This window comes from Struthio camelus, chromosome 2, assembly GCF_040807025.1.
Source record: "Struthio camelus isolate bStrCam1 chromosome 2, bStrCam1.hap1, whole genome shotgun sequence".
In the NCBI taxonomy this organism is placed as follows: domain Eukaryota; kingdom Metazoa; phylum Chordata; class Aves; order Struthioniformes; family Struthionidae; genus Struthio; species Struthio camelus.
Window position 1 is genome coordinate 62,534,654 of NC_090943.1, and position 23,418 is coordinate 62,558,071.

General features: G+C 49.1%; 1 protein-coding gene across 1 annotated transcript; it reads left to right on the forward strand.

Moving 5' to 3' along the window:
- The first annotated feature begins 16,909 nt into the window (after positions 1-16,909).
- On the forward strand, positions 16,910-22,482 carry LOC104150330 (SUN domain-containing protein 3). The gene is made up of 7 exons (XM_068933742.1): positions 16,910-17,025; positions 17,441-17,612; positions 18,068-18,152; positions 18,728-18,843; positions 18,961-19,128; positions 19,620-19,712; positions 19,836-22,482. Exons 1-7 carry the CDS (start codon positions 16,910-16,912, stop codon positions 19,974-19,976), a joined length of 891 nt encoding a protein of 296 aa, XP_068789843.1. The 3' UTR covers positions 19,977-22,482.
- The last annotated feature ends 936 nt before the right edge of the window (positions 22,483-23,418 follow it).

Consider the following 23,418-nt stretch of genomic DNA (forward strand, 5'->3'; position numbering starts at 1 on the left):
TCAGCCTTTCCTCATCTGAGAGAGGCTCCAGTCCCTTTATTGCCTTAGTGACCCTTCACTGGACTCGCTCCAGGACCTCCATGTGTCTGTTATGTTGGGGAGCCCAGAACTGGACACAGCACTCCGGGTGAGGCCTCACCAGGGCTGAATAGAAGGGACGGGTCACCTCCCCTGACCTCCTGGCAATGCTCTTTGTAATGCAGCCCAGGATACCATTGGCCTTCTTGGCCTCAAGGGGTAAAATAGAAGGATGGGTAAATGTGTGTACAGTCCCTCAAGGGATGGGACAGGTGAATTTGTTTTTCTGGATCATTTGGATCCTCCTCCAACTAAATTTTGCTTAAAGGTCTTCATGGAAACAAAAGTGGCTGGGAACACCACTGATTGGCTGGAGAATTTTAAAAAGGGAATTAATTAAAGTAAATAATAACAATAATTCAGACTAATCCTATCTCTGTACATCCAATTGGTGCTTATTTAATTGTGGAAAGATCTGAAAAAGTTTTAGGCCTCTTCATAGCAACAGCCTGTGCATTACACTCCCAAGCCACAGGCTATGCTGCTGCTGCGTGACTCCTCTCCCCCCCTCACACACGCATACACATCCATCCTGTTTGGATGGAGTGCATCTGTCCCTGCCCAAGTCGTATCACATGCGTGCAAGTCTACTCCAAGTTGGCGTCTTTGAGCCTTAGGTAGTATATGCAAGTGGGACTGTCAGGGAACTAATTACATACTGTTTGGGCACCACTCATAGCAAGCTGTAATATCCATTTTTCCCCTGCCCTCCTGAATGAGTAGATAAAACACTCGACTTCAGCTTTGATCCCAGCAGAAGACACCCTATGGTTTGAATAATTGCTAGCCAGTACCCTGAGCTGCATTATTTTGGACAACTACAGACTCCTCCTGCCCCCACCCCAGCCACCACCAATCTCACTCTCCTATCTTCTTCTGTAAATTAAGAAACGTACAGCCCTCTTCACCAGAGTAAGGCAGATATTTTTGCACTACTCATCAGCAGCCCAGTTCATCAGCTTTCAATATTAAATAATGCCAGGTGTGTTTAATTGCTCAAGAGGTTGCTCATTTGGGAGGGGGTTGCATCCTAGAGGCTGCTCTTTTTCTAGGCTTCCTTCTGCCTGCCCCTGGCCTGGACTCTTGACTGCTCTGTGCCGCATGATGGCCCAGGACTCCTGGTGTCTCCTGCTACCTCTTCCTCTGCATTCAGCCCAGGGGACACTGGTGGGTGCTGACGATGCATTAGTGGTGCCTATGGGACATGAAAGCATGGGGTCACGCAAGCTGTGCTGTGTGCTCCCCTGACCTGTTGGTAAAGTGGGCATCCCAGCCTGCCACTGCCTTGTGTGAGGTTTTTTTTTTTTTCTTTTTCCTAAGAAAAGTCTTCAGCTGCCTCCTCACTAGAAGCAAATCTTCCTTCTTCTCATGCTGCTTGGTGAGCCTGAGGACACAGCTCTTCGCTGTCATTCAGCAAGAGAAAAAAATCTACCTGTTTTTTTTTTGTTCTTTTTGGGAGGGAGGAGAATTTGTCAGGGAATTTCCTCTCTAATAACCCTCTGATTTATAAATTGAATCCAAGGAATTTCCTTCAGGTGTTGGGTGATCTGGGACTGCTCACCACAGGTCGGATCAAAGGTACAGCTAATTCCATGCCCAGTTTCGGCTATGCCCGAAAGCAGATGCCTAGGAACGACTGTAACAATATAAGTACATAACACAGTATACTTGCAATACTTCCTCAAAGCGGTCTCTCAGCTGCCAGTGATTGGCAGCAAAAGACCTTGCTGAGCCAGAGATGTTTTCACTCGCTTTAATTGTCTTTCTCTTCTCTGCTCAGTATGTGCTTGTGCAGAATAAGTGGTGTCTCCTTGCCCCTCCAGTGGTGATTTCAAAATAGCAAATTGCTGTGCAGCTTGATTTTACCAAAAAAAAAAAAAACAACCTGGCAACTGAGCAATGAGGAGAGTTTTTTGGTTTTGTTTTTTGGTTTTTTTAATCTCTGCTTGCTGATGAAACAACCTTACCAAATCTTAAAGCATAGGCGTAAAAGAACATTTTTAATGCTGAGGTGCGTTCGGCACTGTCCCCGTTATGTCTCTGCCTTGATGTGCCCATAAAGATCATCACATTTTACAATGAGATACTGGGGGCGAATGGCACAGTCTCGCCCTCCGGATAAATCCGCTGTCCTGTGTGAATTTGATTCTGAACGGTGCTTCCTGGCATCGCTGAGCAGTATTTGCAGCTCGATTCCAGTGTGGCGTGCTTATAAAATAAAAATATCTTTTATCTTTGACTCCGTTGTCTTTGGACGTCTCCCAGGATATCCACGTTTCTCGCGTGAGAGACGGTCGGACGCTTTGCTCGATGGCAGCCGCCTGCCGCACCCCTGGTTGCAGGGAGGCCGACGGCTGCCTTGTCCTGCTGGCTAGCTGCAGCTTTTGGAGGAGAGGGGCAGCTTTCCCCCCAAAACCTGCACAGTATAGGGAGAGATATTCGCCTTAAGGAAACATTAGAGACAGGTCCACCTTGTGGCCCTAGCCAGCTGTAGGACCTGATCCTGTCTAAAACAGAAAAGCCCGACTTTCCTGGCCGGGCCGCGTCTTGCTTCCCTTACCTCCAGTGCCTCCAGGGTGTCTGCTGAGGTGCTCTCAGAAATTGCTTCGCAGCAGAACAAGCGTCGGGCCACGTTCAGATCCCCACGAGCTGGGCAGCCCCAAAGGGGGCTCAGCCCTCCGGGCAGGGCAGCACTGGCAGCCAACCCCACCGACCAGTGCCAGGAGGGAGCTGGCAGTAGCCTCCCCACTGCTCCCTCCTACCGCTCACCCTCTGCTCTGGTCCCCTGTGCCTCCTCCTTTCCTTAGTATCCTTAAGGGGAGCACAAATCCAAAAAAAAAAAAAAAAAAAATTGTTTCTCACTGAGCTGTGTCCAATATACCTCAATTTGCAATCTGGAAAGGAAACAAGTGAAAGCCCTGAAGGCATTTGAGGAGTTTTAGCTGCTCCTCTCCCTTCCACCAGGTGTGAAATTCACTGATGCTGAAAATCACTTCCCCAGGTATTGCCTCTTCACCTAACCTTTTCTGGTCTTTCCCATATCTTTTTTTCCAAGGGTGCTAAGAGGAGAACCATCACTAGCTGCAAAAAAGGCTTCCAGCACCTTCTTGCTACTGACCATTTGGTCACTGAGGTGAGGCACAATAGATAAAGCAGTCTCAAATTGCTAAATATCTTAGCAGATATTTATGTGGCAAAGGCAAGGGAAGAAGCTGGGGTTTTAGTGCTTGATTTGATTGGTAGGTGATATGATACAGATGCATTTTAAATCCTATTGAATGCAAAGTCTCAGTAGTCAGGGAAAGAGGATTTCCCTCTGTGCCAGGAAAGCCGGTTAATCTCCAAATCCTGCAGGTGTTTCACAAGAGGATGTGGGCGGTAGGTTCGTGTGAGCAGCTTGCCTCGTTTTCCCCAAGTGGCTGCATGTGAGCTGAGTTGGTTGTAGCAAAAACACTACTTTTGTGTAGAAGGGATCTGTGTGGGAATATTTGCTTGTGTTTTGAAAGAGGGCTTAGACAGCAGAGGGATTCACACTATAATGCTTTTTTTTTTTTTTTAAGAGAGCGAGCGAGAAAGATGCAAGAAACCCTTTAGAGGGTTAAGAAGGAGGGTAGGATAGGAAAAGGTGCAGTTTCTGAAACCCTCCTCATGCTCCCTAAGCTGGCAGGCTGGCAGCCAGTTTCTTTCCCTAGGCAAGCACTTCTCCGTTTAAAGTACGCTCTGCTTTCTTGCAGACTACTCTGGCGGTCTGCCAGGGCCAGCAGTGACCAGCGCAAGGGTGCTGCCAGTGCCGTAGTCAGCCCTCCACTCTGCCCCTGTTATCCTACCTCACACCAAGTAATTCACCATATGCAAGGCCCCTATCTGCAGGAAGATGTGGAAAAGGCTAGCGTGCACTGCCACAAGATAGCAACGCAGCCCTGTGGAGTTAGGTAGACTGAGAGTTACTCTTGGGCATGAACTCATGCTTCCCAGCCTGGCGGCTGCTTTCAGTGGGGATGTCCCTAAAGGAGGGCACCCAAATGGGGGGCCTAAACCTTCCTTAATCCCTGCTGCTGCCCAGAAAGAGGGTTTCTAGGTAGGCAATGATAGCAACAATGGCCAAAAGGAGCGTGAGGAGGAGTGCTCACGGCCTGCAACGCGTGCCCAGCAGTGCTGAAGAGGTGCAAGTCAGGAGAGGAGGGGGAAGCTGCCACCCAGGCACCAAAACATCTCCCTATAACTCTGTATAGGGAGGGGTATCATATTTAGCCTGCCTTGCTCCAAGCGTTCCTAGAGAAAACACTCCTGCTCGCCATTTAAGCTAGCCACACAGATAACACAGAAGCCTGAGGACTGCAAAAAAGCAAAATAGAAGGGGAGGGGAAAACAAAAAAACAAACACAGAAAATGCGACCTAATGCAGCTGCCCAATATACAGACACACTCTTTAGCTCTGGTGAGGCTGCTGTCCATCACCCCCATTTTAATTTTGCCCCAATAGGGTTGTCTGCTTTCCAGCACTGCTTTTCTGCAAAGTAGATAGGCCTCGGAGAGTAGGATCAAGTCCTCGGTTGCTGGTTTCCAAGATCCAATCCTCAACAGCTGAAACAGAGGCTGCAAAAACCCCTCCATGAAGCGAGGGTCTGAGGGTGGCACTAGGGTCTGTCCCGGGCTGGGGACATCCAGAGCTGCTTCAGCCCCGGTTAACTGGACACCTGGGAATAGCCAGCCCTGACAGCTGCCCCCAACCTTGCCCTTTGTGTAACTAGCAGAAGAGCAGCAGCTTTCACAAGCTCCTAGTAAAGCCATTTTTTTTGACCAGGGTTAGAGTTTTCAGTCCTGACAAGGAGCTTTGTTACAACCCCAAACAAATTTCTACACATTTCTCCTTCCTCCTTCCCAGTTTTCTCCCATTTTCAAAGTCCGTAAGAAATCTTTCAGTTTCATGCTGGCGAAAAGAACAATTACTCTGAAGTCCCACAATAAATTGCATTGATTTTTTTTTTCTTTTGCTTCTCATACAATTGATTTCGGGACCAAATATGCGGTAACAATTCAGCTCATAGTGTCACAGCAGGGACTGAATTACCTAAAGGAAAGGGGTTGGGTAAAAATCATGAATGCTTTGATTGTGTGCCAGGAATACCCATCATTTTTCAGCCACACTGTCATCAGGGCTGCATCAGGCAAGAAGGAACCTTGCCTGGGAATCTGGGAATAAATTAGATAATATTATTTGGCTCCGGTCACAGAGGCATTCAAATCCTAGATTCTTTTCACCCTTTCAACTTACTCTTTTGAAAGTATTACATGTTTACATTTGCCCCTAATTTTGCTTGGCTTTCTCCCTAACCCTAAGAAAGGATTCATATGGATTTGAACTGCTCCCAGGCCCATTCATTTCTAGGCAGGAATCTGAGGTGAAGGAAAGTGACATGACACTGCTGAAAGCTGTTGCAAGGGTGATTAAGGATGGTATTCAGCTAGATGCAGAGGGAGAGAAGGAAAGGCAGTAGAGATTACACAGCCTTGAAACTCATCACTGGAAAAGCAAACAGCTCGTGGCCAGGGAAGAAAAGGGAATTGAAGGTAAGGTGAGCCTGCTTGCTGTTTAAGGTGTGAGCTTTCATTGCACCTCTCAAGGCAGCAAGGATGTATTTGTCAGCAAGGATGGGACAAATGCTGTTACCAGGTTAGTCTGCAATGGCTGGGCTTTCTAGAAATGTAATGGTAACCATTTGCCCATGTAAAGCGATTGCCATAGATAGCTGTGTAAGGTATTACTCAATTTCTTCACCGACTCTTCACATTGGCAAAGGTCATTTGAGTAGGAATTACCACTGCCGAGTCGGGAAGGAAAGAAATCGGTAAATCCTCTTCTGATGAATTTTGCTGTCTTTTTTTGGGTGCTTCCAGGTGCAAGAGATTCTTTATTCTGCAGAAATCACTTCCTAAAAAAAAAAAAGGAAGATGAGCAACACTGTGCATGGCAGGGGACAGGAAGAGCATTCAGTGCCATAGAACAAGCAATAATAAAGCCTGAAAAAGGAAAGTGAGAATAAAACAAAAATGGAAAAAAAAATCAAAAGACTTAGAATGGGTTCCTGAATCATAGCTGGAGTCCATTTAAAAGGAGCATTTAGGAGCTTTTGGATGTGCCAGTTGACACTGTATCCCCTTCCAATGGTAGCATTTTTAGCGCTAATGATAGATATTGTCAGCAGGGACTTAACCTCAAAAAATGTTATTAGCTTGCTTGCTCGGTCTCAGTTCTTCCATTAATACTTCCATTTGCTGTAGAGGATGCCCTTGAGATTTGTGGCTGTATAGCAATGGCATTTTGGACTTCTATCAGGAATTACATTTTGTTACTGGAAGCTTAACACAAATTTGAGGATAAAAATAACTAACTAAAGCTGTAAAATAATGAATTAAAAAACAATTTGACAAAGCTTCCAGTAGCACCATTGTGCATTGATTTCAATGTGGCGTGAAGTTCTTAATCTCTCTTCCCCCGCCGCAAGAGTCAGTAAGAAGAAAGGACTCCTGGTGTATAAAACACAGTGACCAACTTCATTTTCAACTGTTTTACATCTCTGTAAATTAGCACTACAGACGTAAAAGTAGTAGATTAAAATTGCCAGCAGAGCCTTGGATCACACCCTTTCCTTCTAAACAATTACTATAAATATATTTGTTTTCAGAATAGTTCCTGACATACAGCGGAGCACCTGATGTTGAGTGTATATGACTGTAAGTCCCAGATGCAGATGTGAGTGAAATAAAAAGCAAGGTTACTTATTCTCTCTCTACACAATTGCAATACTGAGATCACAGAATCACAGAATCACAGAATCGTTTAGGTTGGAAGGGACCTCTGGAGATCATCTAGTCCAACCTCCTTGCTCAAGCAGAGAGCATATTGCCCAGGATCACATCCAGATGGGTTTTGAATATCTCCAGGGAAGGAGACTCCACTACCTCTCTGGGCAACCTCTTCCAATGCTCTGTCACCCTCACAGTAAAGAATTTTTTCCTCAGGTTTAGGTGGAACTTCCTGCGGTTCAGTTTCTGCCCGTTGCCTCTTGTCCTGTTGCTGGGCACCACAGAGAAGAGACTGGCCTCATCCTCTTGACACTCCCCCTTCAGATACTTGTACACATTTATGCGCCTCTCAATCTTCTCTTCTCCAGGCTGAACAGGCCCAGCTCTCGCAGTCTTTCTTCATAGGAGAGGTGCTCCAGTCCCCTGATCATCTTTGTAGCCCTCCGCTGGACTCTCTCTAGTAGATCATCTTGCATGCACTCAATATTCATTCAATTGCAAATGACAGTTGATTATACTAAATTATATGACAAACTTTGCCTCTTCCAGCAAAGGTACAATGTGGTTTGCCTCCTGATATCACTGGTGTGATCTGATTTGCATAAAGCCTTTGCTGTAGTACTGGATATGTCAGCTTATGCGATCAACAAGCTGTCGTTTTTCTTAACCACGTCACACAAGCATTCAATAGTTGTATTGCTATGCAGCAGTTCTTCAACAAGTTTCACAGCTTCAAACTACAAAAAAGGAATTGGGCTGGCCCTCTGCTCTCTGGATCTGCTAATGGCTGTCATAGCACATCAGCTAAGCACCCCTGCATGGCGAGGACCTTAGCACTGAGTCAGGGGGGTCTCACAAATGAAGGTGACAGTGTCTCCATCTTGCTGTGACTCCAGAGAAGCTCTTTGGAAGACAATTTCACAAATGCAATTTTAAAAAAGAAAGAAAAGAAAAAAATAGGTAAAAGTAGCACATGGTTTGCTTTCCCAACAGCAATGTAAATTGCAGCAAACACAGCTGCTTCTGTAGGAGTTGCTGAAATCAGGAGCTGAATTTTGGAGCTACCCTGAGCTTGAGCAAAACAACCCACCCCAGCAAAGCCCCACAGAGTTGGGTGCAGTTTGCAGGGCTGCCCAGCCTGGCAAGACAATGTGGCCAGGGGACACCCTGCAGAAAGGGGAAGGACTGACGGACCTTGCTTTGAAGGATAGTGCTGGGCCAGCACACGCCTGCTCTGCCATCTGGCCCTTTATGTAATGGTCTGGAAATTGTAGTCCCCCAACATTTATGTGATTATGGGTTGCCAGAAGCATATTAAGAAAGAGGAGCAGGGACTCTAAGCCACTGCTTTCTCTTGAGAGGAGAGAGCACAGCGAAGTTTGCCAACACTGTGAAGGCGGGGAGGAGAAGACTTCAGCCCATCAGCGGCTGTACAACAGGTTGGAGAGGAGGATAAAACAGGAGGCAGGAAAAGCAGAGACCAATGGAGGGACAAGCTGATGGTAGACTGTCCTTGTGTGAATTGGTGCTTACTCCAGATGATGTTTCCCACTCTAAAAAAAGGACAGGAGGAAATTTAACACCCCATCCTGTTATACTGGGGCCCTGTAGAGCAGACACTATGAGAAAGGCTTGTTCTCCTGTTGGGACTGGATGTTTTGATCTGTCTAGGTCATTTACCAGTCTTGAAAGACGCTGATGGGGGGCACAATGGAGACACCTTTTTATACTAAAGCATTAAAAAGAAGGATTGGAACAGAGGAAATACTGCAATGAAATCACAAAACCCTGAAAACTCTAGACTGGAATTTATTCTTTCTTTTTCTTATCACTTTTTTAAGAAGCCTAAGATAAAATTTCAAACAAATGGACTTTTCTGGTTTAAATATTTTGCTGAGAACCTAAGATTGGTGTGTATGTGTGTATTAATATCAGAAATGATTTGGAGCAAGTTAATCGAAAGAGTGCCATCTACTGCTTACGCAATGGAGTAGCATGTGTAAGCTCAGCAAGGCTCAGCACAGTCTGTGGTTTCCTGCATTTGTGGTATAAGGAAGTTAGGTATCTCAAGTTCTTTGCATTCCTTCTTGGAACTAACAAAAAGCTGTGACGCTACTTTCTGTGAGATACGTGCAAGGGAATACCTGCGAAAAGCAGGCCTTCCTGATGGCTGCATGGGTTAGCAGTCCCGGTCGCGCTGCAGCTCTCCTCCTAAGAGAGCCAAGAAGACTTTTTTTCTTTCTTTCTCAAGTTAGCACCGAGTTTATCATCTCAAGGCAAGCTTAAACTGTCACTGATGCATCTTGTATGACTGTACATTTACATGATCCAGCAGCTTTGCGGTCTGAAAGCACGGATGTGAGAGGGAAGGCTCTCCAGCATTGCTGTTTGATATGCGGCTCGAATAGCAGGCTGTAGTCAAGCGAAAAGACCATAAATTGCCTCTATGCCTCCACTATTCTTTCTTGCTCGCTCCAAGCTCTACAGCTTGTCATAGGATCATTATGTTTCTTATCAAATTCTCTTTGTTGGGAAACAGAAGTCTGTTTCCAGGGTGGTTCAGTAATGCTGGTGCTCCTTTATCCGCAAATAACAAACTGAAACATGTATAAATGCATCTCTTCTGATATCAGTTTATATGTTAAAGCACAGTAGTCCAAGTGGCTTTGTGTTGGCTGCGCTCTGTAGAGACTTGTTCTAGCTGGACACTAAACGACTTTTCCACTGGCCCTATGATACTTGAAATAGGTGTTAGGTGTCTCCTGTTGCAACTATGATCATATAGGATCATAAGCTATATGCATGAGATGAGATACTCTACAGCTACATGTAAGTAGGGAGATGCTGTCATGCACCTCCAGTAAAGAGAAGGAAATCTTGGTATGCTGCTGGAAGAAAAGACCCCCAAAGTGGGATCTTAAAATATTCAGTATCCCCATAACCAAAAAGCTTGAATCACCTTGTATTAAATCAGCACACTTTCTCTGTTAGGTGAAATGTTGTCTGCAGACAAAATAGACTTTATGTAGTCTCTCTTAGACTAGCAGTTGTGGAAAACTAAACTAAATCCCAGTTCTCTTTAGAGCTGTCACACAACATCACTGAATCGTTATGACTCAAACTTCATTAATTTACAGTTCCTAAACAGTCATTATTGAAATACGGTTACTCAAACGTTGTCTTTCTTTCTGTGATTTGGTAGAACATAAATAACTGTCTTATCTCAGTTCTATCAGTCCAAAGAATACGGTGTTGTAAGACCAATATTACATTGATTTATGGTGAATAACTTGTCCATTCAGATCTAAATACATTGTATGTGCAATAGAGCCGTCATTGTTCAGCAGTGTCACCCTATCTTCTACTCTTAGATCTATCAGCCCTTAGAAAACATAGCAAACATCCAGACCAAAGCTTATTGACTTAGCAATAAACAAGACATTGTGGCCTGGAGTCTCTTTTGAGCGGCAGCCTTCTCTAACGTCTCCGTTTTCATGTACAACACGTATCTGGTTGGCAGAGCTGGAAAGAGAATGTAGAAAGTGGTACCTGAGAGGGACTAATGCACTGCTAACTAAGAGTGTTTTTCAGAAATCCTGAATAAATCAGATTAGATGTGTGAAATGCCTCATCCATCTCAATAGGTGTTAATCCAGGAGCTAAAGGTATTTCAGATATTGATGCTGCTAACTGTAGTTCATTGCTTGCCAAAGAATGGGAGAAAGGAAACCCTTTTAGAGTTAAACAGCACTTCTCTTTCAAAATGGTTTTCAAGTAAATAGGCTTTATTCAAAAGCACATTTCCTTGAGAAGGCTCTATTTCCAATAAATCTTTTCAGCTTTTGTTGCTGAAAACCCCAGAAGAAAAAAATGTAACAGAAGCCCACAGTCACAGGAACCGACCTGCACAGGAAAACAAAATCTTGTAGGACTCACTGTTATGGTAATGAAAACTCCTCCAGGTGATCAGCAGGGCAGGTAACCTGAGTACCTATGCCCTGGGCTTGGGACAACAAATTCTCCTTTTCCACTCAGAGCTGAAACATCGACTCCAGCAACAGAGAAGGCCCCAACTTGGGCACGGTGACTGCATGGCCAGTGTGGGATCTCTGCTGGGCAGCAGAGGAAGGTGGATGGGATGGGGCAGCTTGTGAGTCCCCCCTCTGCTTCCTCTCTCCATTTCTTGCACCAGTCCCTGGCTCATGAGCTTAGTTCTGTGCTGTGACAAGCCACAGGCTGGTCACCCCAATTATCTGCTCTACTCGGAGGATATACAGGCTATATATTTCCAAGCAATTTTTTCAAAGTGTTTTCTTATTATAGCGGCTGGCTGGCCAACCACTGGATCATGCCAGGTTCTCCTTTGGAGAAACTCAGGTTCAAAGTCCTGCCACAGGAAGAGGTAAAAAAGGATCAAATATGAAGTCAGGTAGGAGGGGGCATCCAGAAAGGTCAAACAGCTAGCTACTACCTGAAGTGACATGCCAGCTAGACAGGAAAAAGAGCTTTAGCCCTCTGCAAATATCCAACTGGAAGAAATAGTAGCCAAGCCAGCAGATAAGGGGACAGAGATGAGAAAAGGATAGCAGAAAAGTACAGGGAGGCTTAAATGTTGGCCTAAGGCACTTGATATAAAACAGCACTTCAGCATTTCAGGCACGCTAAAAATTCCTTTCTGCTATGGTGGGTCAAGGATAAGGTGGCATGGTGTGCCCCCAAAATTAGCTGTAAATTAGATGTTTATCCTTGATTACAGGCTGAAGTGAACCATAGTGTGAAACTTGACAAAACGGGAGCAGCACTGGGAGAATGGGAAGTCTGCCAGTCTGGCTGTACATACAGAAAGCCTTATTTAAAAGGAAATAAGGTGAAGGACCCACATTCTGAGGCAAATGTCCCCATCCCAGTTTCTAGGCTCGCTTGCAGTTCCTTGCCACCATGTGGCCCAGCGCATTGAGTTGAACATTGGTGTCCCTCTCACAGCGAGTAGGTGCCCGCTCAAGGAGACAGCACTTGCTTGCGTGGCCTCCCTGCACGCCTCCAGCAGAGTTTACCTATAACCTATTTTTCTGTGCTGAAACAGGTAGAAACACAAAGGCATCAGGAGGCTTCTTCCTCCTGAAGAGCCACCCTCCTTCTGCAGTCTTGTAGGGCTGGGAGAAAACATGGTGCTGGCAAGCGACAGAGTTTTGTGCCTCTTACGGGAAATAAAACCTTTCACCAAAGTATGTGAAGGACTAAGGATGCATGACCATCAAACTAGACTTAACTCTGAAGAAGGCTCAACCCTTAAAGATACTTTTATAGCAGAGAGAAGGTCTTTTTTTTGCTCCTCACTAAAGCTACCTGAGAAGGTCACCTGCAGACAGACAATCTGGTTTGTCATGAGGCTACAAGAGCATTTTGGACAATGACAGGTTACAAAAATCTGGCATTTGAATACACAGAAGTACGTGGATGCTTGTGACTTTTCTTTTTTCCCTGACTGTATCCACTATTTAGAAAGAAAAATAGCTCCCCCAGGATTACAGCATGCCAAATGATTCATTTAAGCTATTATCCCCTACAACACAAAATGTTGCTTTATTGTTTATGATATGTTGACACACAATGGAGGAAAAACAAGTTACAATCCAAGCAGCTAATTCTGCACAGGCTTGACCCTGAACTGCTGAAGTCAGTGGAAGATGACTTCAATAGGAGGAAGAGCAGCCTAGATAGGGAGAGATGTTCTGTGCCTTTCAGGTAATATCTTCTGTGGGGTTTGTTTGGCACTGTGTAGGCAAGCTTTGCAGCACTGCAAAGACAGCCAGGGGCACTGGCGTTTATGGAGGAAGTTGCTGCCATGTTATCATCTGATCCCAACAGTACTCAATGTCTAAATTAGAGAAGGAGCCTGGTTTTAATGGCAGGGAATCAAAGGAAGGACCTCATGAAGAAAGGAGCAGTCCTATGAACTTTCTACAAATGATAGATGAACCCACTACATCTGGTCTTCATGTAGTTTAGTTCAGCTGCTGGATGCTTATTATGACGTGAACTTTTTGACTACTTTGAGCTAGACTGAATGAACTAAAGCATTACTGACTTGGTTTGGTTTTGAAAGACATTTTTCCTGTCTCCTCATACTAAGGGCTGTTAGCTCTGAACTCAATAAAAGGGTCAATAAGGGCTCAATAAGGGCTGTTACCTCAATAATCCTGAGTAAATCTATGGCATAGCTGACGGCCTGTTGAGTTGCCTCATGGGACACATAGATAAGGTGGCATTGGCCTAGAAAGTAAGCAATGCCTTTTATACTGTGATGTCACCGACTGCCATTGACATCACAATCTGTCGCTGCTGTGTGAGGTAGCGAGAGCAGGGCGACAGCTCGGGGCTGGCCCCGCCGCTTGGTCACTCTGTGTTGTGAAGGCAAGGTGATCGGAGTGATTTTGGCTCCCGCCTGAGCGAGCGGAGTGTTTGGTAGCTGCAGCTTTGCAGCTATGTTTAGAAAGCCAGGCCAGGATGTACGCTGGTATGGACGTGCTGCTTTGGAGACTTTTACGCCTGCTCTCTTTTCCCCAAGTGCCTTGTCCACCTACTCAGCTGGGGTGGGGGGACGGCCTGGTGAAGAACACAAGGGCAGCCTGTGAGCTCAGCGTCAAGCTGGCTGAAGGCAACAGCAGGTAGCGTGGGCCCCGAGCGCCTGAGCCCTTCTCTTTCCCGTAGGCAAGCTGCGAGCCAAGGGCCTGTTCTCCAGAGCCCTGGAGTCTGCAGGCAGGACCAACGCCAGCTGCAGCATCCAGGCAGAGGTAAGCTGACGCGACCCTTAAGTGCAGCTCGCGCTGCTGATTTACGTTTACAGGAGGGATTGGTTTCACGGAAAGAGAAGGCTGTTGTGCAGTGGCGACGAGAAAAACATGTTCGCACGCAACTACACGAAGAGAGCTGTTGGTTCCGCATGGCTCAGCCATGCAAAGGCAGGAATCGCAACGTGGAGGCTTCATGCCACAACAGGGGCCTTTTCTCTGCAATGCGGAAAGAGGCAATGATTGCCTGCTGCTTCCTAGGCAGCTTTCCTCGTCCAGGTCCAACTCTCCCTACACTTCCCGTAGCTGATGAAGAGCTTTCAGTCCTCCGTTGCTGTCAGCTTTTGTCAGAGGCAGAGCAAGAGCTCCCAGAATGCCTGGCCTTGGGCTGCGCCTGGACGTCCTGGTGACCCTGACAGGCAGCTGTGCTTAGGAACTAAGGGGCTGACGGACCCTCTGTGGCCCGAACGGGGAAACATGACCTAATTAATCAGTGTTTTTGGGCTGAAGGGAATTCGTTTCCCTTCCCCTGTCCTGCTTGCAGCTGCTGAGCACCTGACAGAAGCAGGAGCAAGTGACAGAAGCAGGACAAGGCCTCCTGCCCTTCTGCCAACACAAAGAGGACGAGGAGAAGACCTAAGCTAGAAGCACCCACGAGCTCACTGACCTTTTTCCCTCTGGACTGTTTTTCAGGAGCTGTCCGGCTCATTGTGAATCTTCTTCTGGTTTGCATCCTGCCTGCTCAGCACTTTGCGCTCCAAGTTTTGGGCAGTACTGCAAGGTAAAGCTGAGGGAGAGTCTTTTTCTGGAGGGTGGGGGGCGAACTGTATCGGCCCCGGTGCTGACTGGACGGTGGGCAGGAGGCGTGAATGATGTCCCTTCCGTCTCCAGACAATGACCTCGCCTCGCCTCCCATAGGCATGAAGTTAGGCCCTAGCTGTTGTTGGCAGCGGTTCTCCTGGTCTGCAGTTAGTCCTTCACGCCTAGCTCCCCACTTCCAATCCTTGCCCTACCGAATGCCCCAAGGCCGCAGTGGGTGAAACCTTGCTCAGGGAGTGGGGCTCGTGCGGGAGCAGGCCACTTCCCGAGTCAGCAAGGCCAGGTGCAAGAGCTGCAGTGGCTGCTGCTGCTGCTCTGCAGCCTGCTTCGGACCTGCACAGCTCCAGCCAGCTTCACCCTTCTTTTCCTCCGTGCTCCTCCGCAGGCAAATGAAGGCTCACAAGACGGTTCCCCTGGTGCTGCTTGTCCTGTTTTCTTTCCTTTTTGGTGAGTTTTGGTAGAGCTCGGCAGTGACGAGTGAGTGGGCGGCTCTTCAGGAGAGACCCAGTGCTTCGTTCTGCCCAGCTGCCTGTAGGCGGCTGTGGTCAGAATAGGCCAGCTAGGAGCAGGCAGTCCCTGAGAGAGGGGCTTCTCCCACATTCCAGCTGCCTCAGAGCAGCGGAGCTGGGGTGGGGACAGAGTGGCTCGCTTCTCCCTGCAGCTGAAGCCAGGCCTCCTAAGCCTGGGGAGAGGCAGTGGCGAGCCTGCTCCCCCCGGAGGTGGAGAAGCTTCCTTCAGGAGGAAGGAGCATGTCTTGGGGAAGGGATCTTCATCTCTTCAGAGGCCCCTGTTGCCTCATTGTCTCTTGGCAAGAAGAAGAGAGGAGAGACACTGATGGCATGTGTGCCCGACTCTCAGAGTGGAGCAGGCAGCCCTGTGGAGGCAGGCAGCTGGAGAAGGGTTGATGAAGAGCTACAAAAGCCCGGCAGATGCCCAGGGCTGGCTTGTTCCCCTGCCCAAGCCTCCAAAGTGCTTGCAGCCTGTCTTTTGGTGGCACACCCACTCACTCCAAGCTTTGTGACATCAGCTGGGTGTCAGCATGCCTCAAGGATGGGAGCACGCCTTGAACACAACTCTTCTGGCATGAGCAAGTCCAAGGTGTAAAGGGAGCTTTGCTTGTGACTAACAGGTGTTTACCACGTGGGGCTGCTTGAAGAAGGAAGCCTCTGGAGGACCACAGCAGCGTCGAGGGCCTACATCGTCTCCTATTTTAACCCCGTCTGTCAACAGGTGACATGTTGATTGCCTCAAATCCAGACTGCTTCTGCCAGCCTTAACTCAAGGGCTTAAAGTGCGGCTTTGTCACAAGTCCCTTGCTTTCCGGGGCGAGGGCTAGGTCCGCGAGCCACGTGGCCAGGTCTCTCAGGTGCGGGTCAACTGGTCCAAACTCCAGTGCCTTAACAGCTCGTGGTAGAGCAGGCAGCCGAAAAAGCACTGCTGTTCCGCAGACGTGGGTCTGTAGGTTTCCACCGAGCGCTGGGCTGCTTTGGAAATCTTGAGTGTCTCAAGCCTGGCTCACTCCGTGCGCAGCCGTTCAACGCAGCAACCACCAAAATATGTGGGCGTGTGTGCCTAATTATTACTATGGAGTTGCTTGCTTAGGGCCTTTCCTGGTGGTCTTGAGAAAGGAACTGTAACGCAAACACACTTGGACATGGAGCAGTAGCCAGTGCGGTAATAGCCCAGCTCTCTAGGAACAGAGGGAGTTCAAGGCCTAGGCAGAATGGGGTGTCGGCATCTCTTGACCTGTCCAGTCAACGGCCGAGAAATGGGAGAAGGCTTTTTCAGGCTTTTAAGAATCGATCCGTTTAATTCAAGGAAACGTCAAAGACCAGCTGCTTCTCAAAGAACACAGTGGCCAGTGTGAACTGCGTTCTCCCTCGCCTGGCAGTCTAGCATGATAACTTCCCAGGGCATGAGAGTGCAGTACCAGCGTCCCCGGAGGCATGGGGTGTGCACCTGTTTGCTTCCCGTTGCTGCAGAGACCACACCGTTGTCCCTCGCCTTCATTTCTGCAGCAGGCCTGTTAGCCCTTGGACTGCATGTTCCCTTCCTTGTCCTTACAGGAGGAGTTTCCTCTCTCGGGCGTGGATGTGAAGACACAGCGGTAAAAACGATGTCCTCTTGACTAGATGATGCTTTAGAGGAGCTGCCGTCCCGTCTCACGCTAACTTCCCACCGCACAGTTCCCTCTAGGAACTCTCCCTAAGAGCTTTTCCCACTGCCCTGTCTCCCTTTCCCCCTTTCCTTTCTCCGTAGTGGTCAGCTCTGTCTCGATGCCCCTTAGAGGCCTGGAGCAAGGCCTCTGTGAGGCCGGCAGCTAGGCCTGGGCTGTGGGAAGCTGCCCCTTTGTGCTGCTTGAGAAGGGGCATCTGCTTCCCTGACTCCATGCTCGGGAGCAGCTGCTGGGAGACATGTCTGGTTGCTTCCCAGTGCTGGGCCAGAGCAGAAGGCCCTTGCAGCAGCATCTTCCCCTCAATGCAGAGGAGAGGCCAACGGAAGCAGAGCCGCCTCAGAGGCTGGGGGCAGGGTCGTAGCAGTTGCCTGGGAAGACCCTGCCAGCTGGGCAGGCTGCAAGGCCTGAGGCACGGCTCCTACCGAGCAGAGAGGGGGCGCAGAGGTGTATTTCTCGAGCAAGAGGTGGGAGGCCCTTGGGGACCCAGGGAGAAGGCGGAAGAGGCTAGCCAAACCGAGTAACCTGTTTGGCCAACAAGGCAGTGAGGGAGCAAGAGCAAGGTGAACGAAAAAGCCTGAAAGCAGCACTACTGCAAACCAAGCACAGGGAAGTCAGCCAGGACTCATGGCTACCAGTGATGCAGGAGAGCTCTCTCCCAGCGTCTCCCTAAGCAAGTGCATCACTGCCTGGGAGCTGCAAGCCTTCTCCCTAAATGACTGTGCACATAGACACCGCAAGAACAGGGGTGTCTGTGGCACACTTTTTCTAGGCAAGCAGAGGAGGTGTTAGGAGCAACACTCCATGAAATCCAAGCCCTCCAAGGACAGCTGCGTGAGCTGCAGGAAGACCTGCACGTTCTGAGATGGAGCACAAAGGACATTGCGCGGCGGGCTCTCAGCGAAGCCCTCAAGCAGGCTGAGCTCCCGGGCATGACCGGATGGGTAAGAGGACATTGCAGAAGGCTCCCCACAGAGACTTTTTTCCTAACCGCAGCACGTGTCCCAGTAGAATTCCCTGGCAGAGCTAACAAAAAGGCTTGTGCTGCTGCAGCAAGCGTTGCGGGTCTCTGCAGTTCCTTTTCCTGTGGCTCCACACTGCTTGGAGGGCAACAAAGGGCCGGCCACCAAGGGAATGTCACTTGCCTTCAGCTCACCCTCCTCTCACCTGTGGAAGGAACGCATTCCCGTAGCTTCAGCTTCCCGAGCGCGGGAGTGAGCAGCCCCGCTGTTCCGATGCTGGTCAATGAGAGCCAAGCAACCTGGGAGCTTTTCAGGGAATCCACCAGTTCCTCGGGCCAGAGTGGCACACCTGAGTTCACCTTAGCTGGCCTAGCAGGGTGGCTGGGATGTGCCTCTTTGCCTCTGTATGAGCCGCTCTCTTTTGCGTTCCTTCCCAGGATGTTCAGAAGCTAATTGATGAAGCACTGGAGAAGCTGGAATACAACCAAGTCGGGATGCCCGATTATGCCCGCAAATCATCAGGTGCGCCTCCAGCACACGCACAACCAAGACAGGGCGCCTCCTGTCTATGGTAATGGCTATGTTAGACTTCGTTTTCCATGCCGCATGAGCGTAGCTTAATGAGTCACCGCTGTGGGTGCCAGGCAGCTCATGCAAGTAAGACAGAGGTGAATCCACCGCTGAGATGTAGTAACGCTTAGTAGCGTTTTTCAGGCTGACAGGGCAGGGGGGAGAGGCATGACGGTGGCAGCGTTTGTTAGGGCACAGCTACGTCCGCAGCCCTGGATTGCTCCCAGGGGAGCACTAAAGGGAAGCCATGGAAGTAACAGTGGAGGGAAAGGAGGGAGGTAGCGGGGCTGTGACCGTTCCCATCGCAGGAGGTTGTTCAGCAAAGGCTTTTCTTTCGGAGTCTGCCCGGTATTCATCCCTGTCAGGAACGGGAAGAACTGTGCCAAGGCAGTGGGTTGCTTGTTTGAAGAGAGGTCCACAGCCTAGGTGGTTGATGGCCTCCTCTGGAGAGCTTACAGCCTTCTAAGCAGATGCAGTCGTCCAGGGAAGACAGGACGTGATCGGGGCATTCATGGTGTAATTTCCAGGGGCTACCGTCATGCACTCCAAGACTTCTGGCTCCTTGCGGAATACCAGAGGGAGACTCTTCTGGGCTGGGCTGCCCCTGCTGCACTCCATGAAGTCTCCTGAGGTGATTCTGGAGGTAGGGACCCCGAGAAGCAGAGAGCAGAGAGCAACCAAGGTGGCGGGGGGGACCAAGCCCGCTCTTGGGAGTTTGCCTTTGCCACATGAACAGGGTGCATTGTTGTTGTTCTTTCAGCCGGAAAATCACGCAGGAAACTGCTGGTCTTTCCCCGGCAGTCAGGGTCATGTGGTGATCAAGCTGCCTAGAGCCATCTTCCCGCAAGCGGTGACCCTGGAGCATATTTCTGTGAGAGTGTCCCCTGGAGAAAACATCTCCAGTGCTCCCAGGGACTTTGCTGTCTATGTAAGTGGTCTCTAGTCTAGAGTTGGGGGGTTTGGAAGAGCGTTCTTAAGCGGTGCAGGGTGGGGGCGGGCGGGCAGGCGGGTGAGCACAGGTCCCGCAATGCCGGCAGGATTCTCTGAGGCCTGCGACTTCCTCCGAGCCTGGAGGAGAAAGAAATTCCTTGGAGCGACTCCGTTTCCCTTACGCTCCTTTGCTTTCTGGGGTGCAGCCAAAGTGAAGCTTCCCCTGCCTGGGGCCACGTGGTACTAAAGGAGGCCTGAGTTACAGGAGGTGGCCCACTGGCTCTGGCACGACTCCTCCCAAATAACCAACCGGCCCTTACTTGCTTTGTGCTCGTTGCTCCCAGTTCTCTGTGCTGCGCACCCACAGGTGGCGTTCCCAGCGCTCTCTCCTAGGCCGAATTCTGGCCTCTTCCTTAGTAGCCCTGTGGAAGCTGAGTCTCCTGGCTGCGTACCTCCCGCTCTTGTTTTCTCCACCCCGTCTTTCTGTAGGGGATGAAGGCAGAAAGTGAGGAGCAGGGCACGTTCCTGGGAGAGTTCACGTACGTGGCTGCAGAGCATCCCTTTCAGACTTTCCAGCTGCAGGTACGCTGAAGAAGAGGCATGGGAACTGCGGGAGAGCAGGAGGGCAAGTGTTGTTGGCTGGGGAGAAGCTCCAAGTAGTCGCAGGACAGGCAGGAGAAGACAGCTCTGCTCTTCTCGTTTCAGAACGAACGCTCTGACTTCATACAGTACGTGAAGCTGAAGGTGCTGAGCAACTGGGGCCACCCGGAATACACGTGCGTGTACCGATTCAGGGTGCACGGTGACGCGGTACCCGCCAAAGAGGACTCTGCGTGGCACCTCTAACTCCCCAGCCGCAAATGCAAAATCTTAACAGCGGTCATGATGTGCTAGTTGGTGTGCCTGTGCTGCCTCCTTTCATTGCCAACTGCTGTGTCCTTGGCAGCCCCTCGTTCTTGCCACTCTGATGCACTACTTCCCATAAGTAAGATGTCACCCACAGAAGTGGCTGTGCCTTCCGCAGCGCTTCCAGCATTTTTCTCACACCACTAGGGGCTGTTGCTGGAGAAGGAGGAAACGCATGAGGAAAGCTGGGGAAGCAAGAGAGCTTTCCGCCTTAACGTAAATGCAGAAGTCTTCTGGGCCTCAGAGGAGAGCGGGAGAGCAAAGGTTGCCAGGTCCATTGCAGGGAGCCACTGCTGTGCCTGGTTCCTTGTCTCCTGCATGACTTGACGCATGTCGGCTGTGGGAAGGGGGGCTCTTGCTGCCTGTGGGCAGGCACTCTTCTCGGGGCCATCGCCGTCTGCCACTCAGCGTGGCTTTTACCCGCTGTTACCCGCGCTGCAGCAGACCTTGTAGTTGCCCGTCGAGGCCCTTTTCTGTGCTGGTAGAGGGGTTGGAAGAGGGGGTGTCTGGCTGGGATCACCTCCTACGCTTTGTTTAGGGTGTTTAACTGATGGTCTCGGGAGAAGGGGACCCTGACAACCTAAGAAGGTGCCTTGTGATCCTGCGTGGGTCGTGTACAGTAAAGCTGTAAGCTGGTGGGGGTGGGTCTTTCTGGCAGCAGGGCTTGGGACTCGGAGTCCTGAGAGTTCGTGCAGGACGGGCTTGGATTTTCCTCTGTGGCAGGAGGAGCTTGGCATTTCCCGCCTGCTCCAAATTCCCCCCCTTTTCTCATAAGGCTTTTCTCCGCCAGGCAAGTGAATGTCCTGTCAGCAGAGCAGCCACTTCCTCCCCGTTCACCCTGAGACGTGCCAAGAATTGCCAGACTTGCAAGAAATGTGTCCGCCTTTGCAGCAGCTGCTGCCTCCTCCTTGGCCTCCCGTTTTGGTGCTCCACCTGTGAGGGACCCCACGGGCTCCAGTGGAGCCATACCCTCACCCCGGCCTCGACTGGTTCAAGCACAGCCCCGGCTGCTCAAGGAGCCTTTACGGAGTCCTGGGGCGCGCCGGGCCCATAGCCCTGCACCGCCCCGATCCACAGCTCCTCCGGAAGCGTCAAAGTCGGGGCTTACAGGTCACGGGGCTCTGCTTTTGGACTCGCATCAGCGCACAAGCACACAGCTGGGCTGGTGCCTCCTGGGCCTGTGTCCAGGGCATCCCTGCTCAGTTACCTCAGAGGTAACTGAGCAGGCTTCCAACTCGCTGCTTCTTGGCCTCAGGCCTTGCTCGCCCGACACCTCATCCTCAGGCAGGGCTCTGACAAGCGCCCCTGCCTTTGGCCAAGGCACTCCTGTTGCTGACACGACTCGTTTAGCCTCGTCGTGGGAGAAAGGAGTACATTGCTCCCAAGGCCAGATCCTGCACCTGGAGCGCACAGGCCGTGCTCCTCCTTGTTGCTTCGAGACCTGCTCCTTTCTGGCCGTATCCCCCTTCCCACAGTGGTGCAAAGCACCAGGCATTCACACTCTCCCTCCCCATGCCATAGCAAAAGCAAAGCATAGCTCTCAAAGTTAGCCAGTACGGGAGGTGTTTAGGAGAAGGTCTGGACAAAAGCATGATGGTTAATGTGAGATCTGTTAAACCTCACAGGACTGATATGGACTGGCAGAGAAACAAAGTTTGTCACCAAAGACAGGGAAGCCCAAGGCAACTCAGCAGATCAGTAAGACAGGGATGCTAGCTGAGAGATGGTAACAACATATAGCTGATTTTTAGGGAATGCTGGAGAACTTTCTCTGATAGTCTTGTTAAAGTTCAACATAACTTAAAAAAAAAAACACTTTTCCACTAAGGATTGATTATTTTTATTTAAAAATATTGTATAGCTACTTAAATTTCTTTTTACAAAACTCAGAATTGCCTTTTGACTTTTTAGTGCATTTCTTAGTGTGCCAATGCAAAGGAATCAGTTTGATCTTTTCCATTGGTAAAACATAAACAGGGACAAAAAAAAATCTCATCTGAATTCCTTTTATATAATATTTTGCTGTCAATTACGTTTTGAGAGTCTTCTGGGAGAACAGGGAGTTATCTTATATTAACCTTTATGGAAATGAGTTCTGCCCTTCTAGACCAGTAGGTGAAAAAAGAAGTTAATATGAGATGTACATCCTCAAGACTGCGCCGATGGGCACTTTTAGACTGGCAGGACAGAGGCAGTTCTCCAAAGTGAGGGCCCTGACTAGGTGCTTTTGTGTGTGTTCACCGGGACACTCCCAGGACCATCCCACAACAGGTTAAACTAGTTCTGCTCGGAAAAGGCCAAAAATGATTCCAGGAAGAGAAAATAGCTTTTATCATTTTTTTCATCAGTTACAACAGGAGTTAAAATACACCTCAGAAGTTATATTGCTAACTAGCTGCTGTATTAGGTAGCTTCAAAAAAATAAAAAGTTCTGTTTGTCCTCTCCAACCTTTACTCTCTGTTTTTGAAAGGAGTTATACCAAATAGTTTGTATTCGCAGTGCTGCATCAGCCCTTCCCAAGCCCATCAGAGATCACAGTTACTGGCGTTTTAGTTTCAAACTGAGGTCACCAAGCAGGTCAGTGTATGCAAAATACGTTTTTTACTTTTTCTCTCTTGTAAGGAGAGAAACTGGGGTAAAATTAAAAAGCGAGTAAGCAAAACTCCCCAAATACAGGGGACAGTAATACCAAACTCCCTGGTGCCTGCAGGAAGGAGAGGTTATGTTTTATGAGCTTGCGTGCATAATGCTAAAAGCTGCAGACTCAGTTCAGCTTTCAGTAAGCCTCATAGTAAGTTTGCAGATCTAAATAACTGAGAGATGACTTACGAGACTGATCAGGGTATTTAACTATCTAAACGATGTGGAAACACACCTACAGCTACTCAGGCCCTCGTGTAAAGGGAATACCCAAGGAGCTGGTTGAACTGGTTGTAACTGCTGCTTTACGTACCCAGCACAAAGAGAACGAATTATGCTAATACTGAAAATTTGTCCTGAAATGTGGATTTAGCCTGCGTTTGACCATGTGAAATGAGCCCTGTTTTTGGTAACATTTCTGCTTCTCGAGTGTGTTCAAGTTTATCTGCTAATTTTAGTGGTGGAGATAAGCTAGACAATAACTTTCTGCTAGGTCTCCTCAGAAAAATCGCAAGTGGTTTCCAAAGTGCAGGGTTGACCAGGATGAGTGTAAACCTAACCAAGGGAGCAAGGGTGTTCAGGTGTAGCTGAGGGCTTATTTTGGTGCAGAGCATGGCAGTTAACAAGGAAGAGCATGCCAGGAGTGCAGTTGGCAGTCGACATCCTTGGTTAAGCATTCAGGACTGATACTTAACAAAAACACATCTTCACAAATGGAGAAAGCTATACACCCATCAGCTT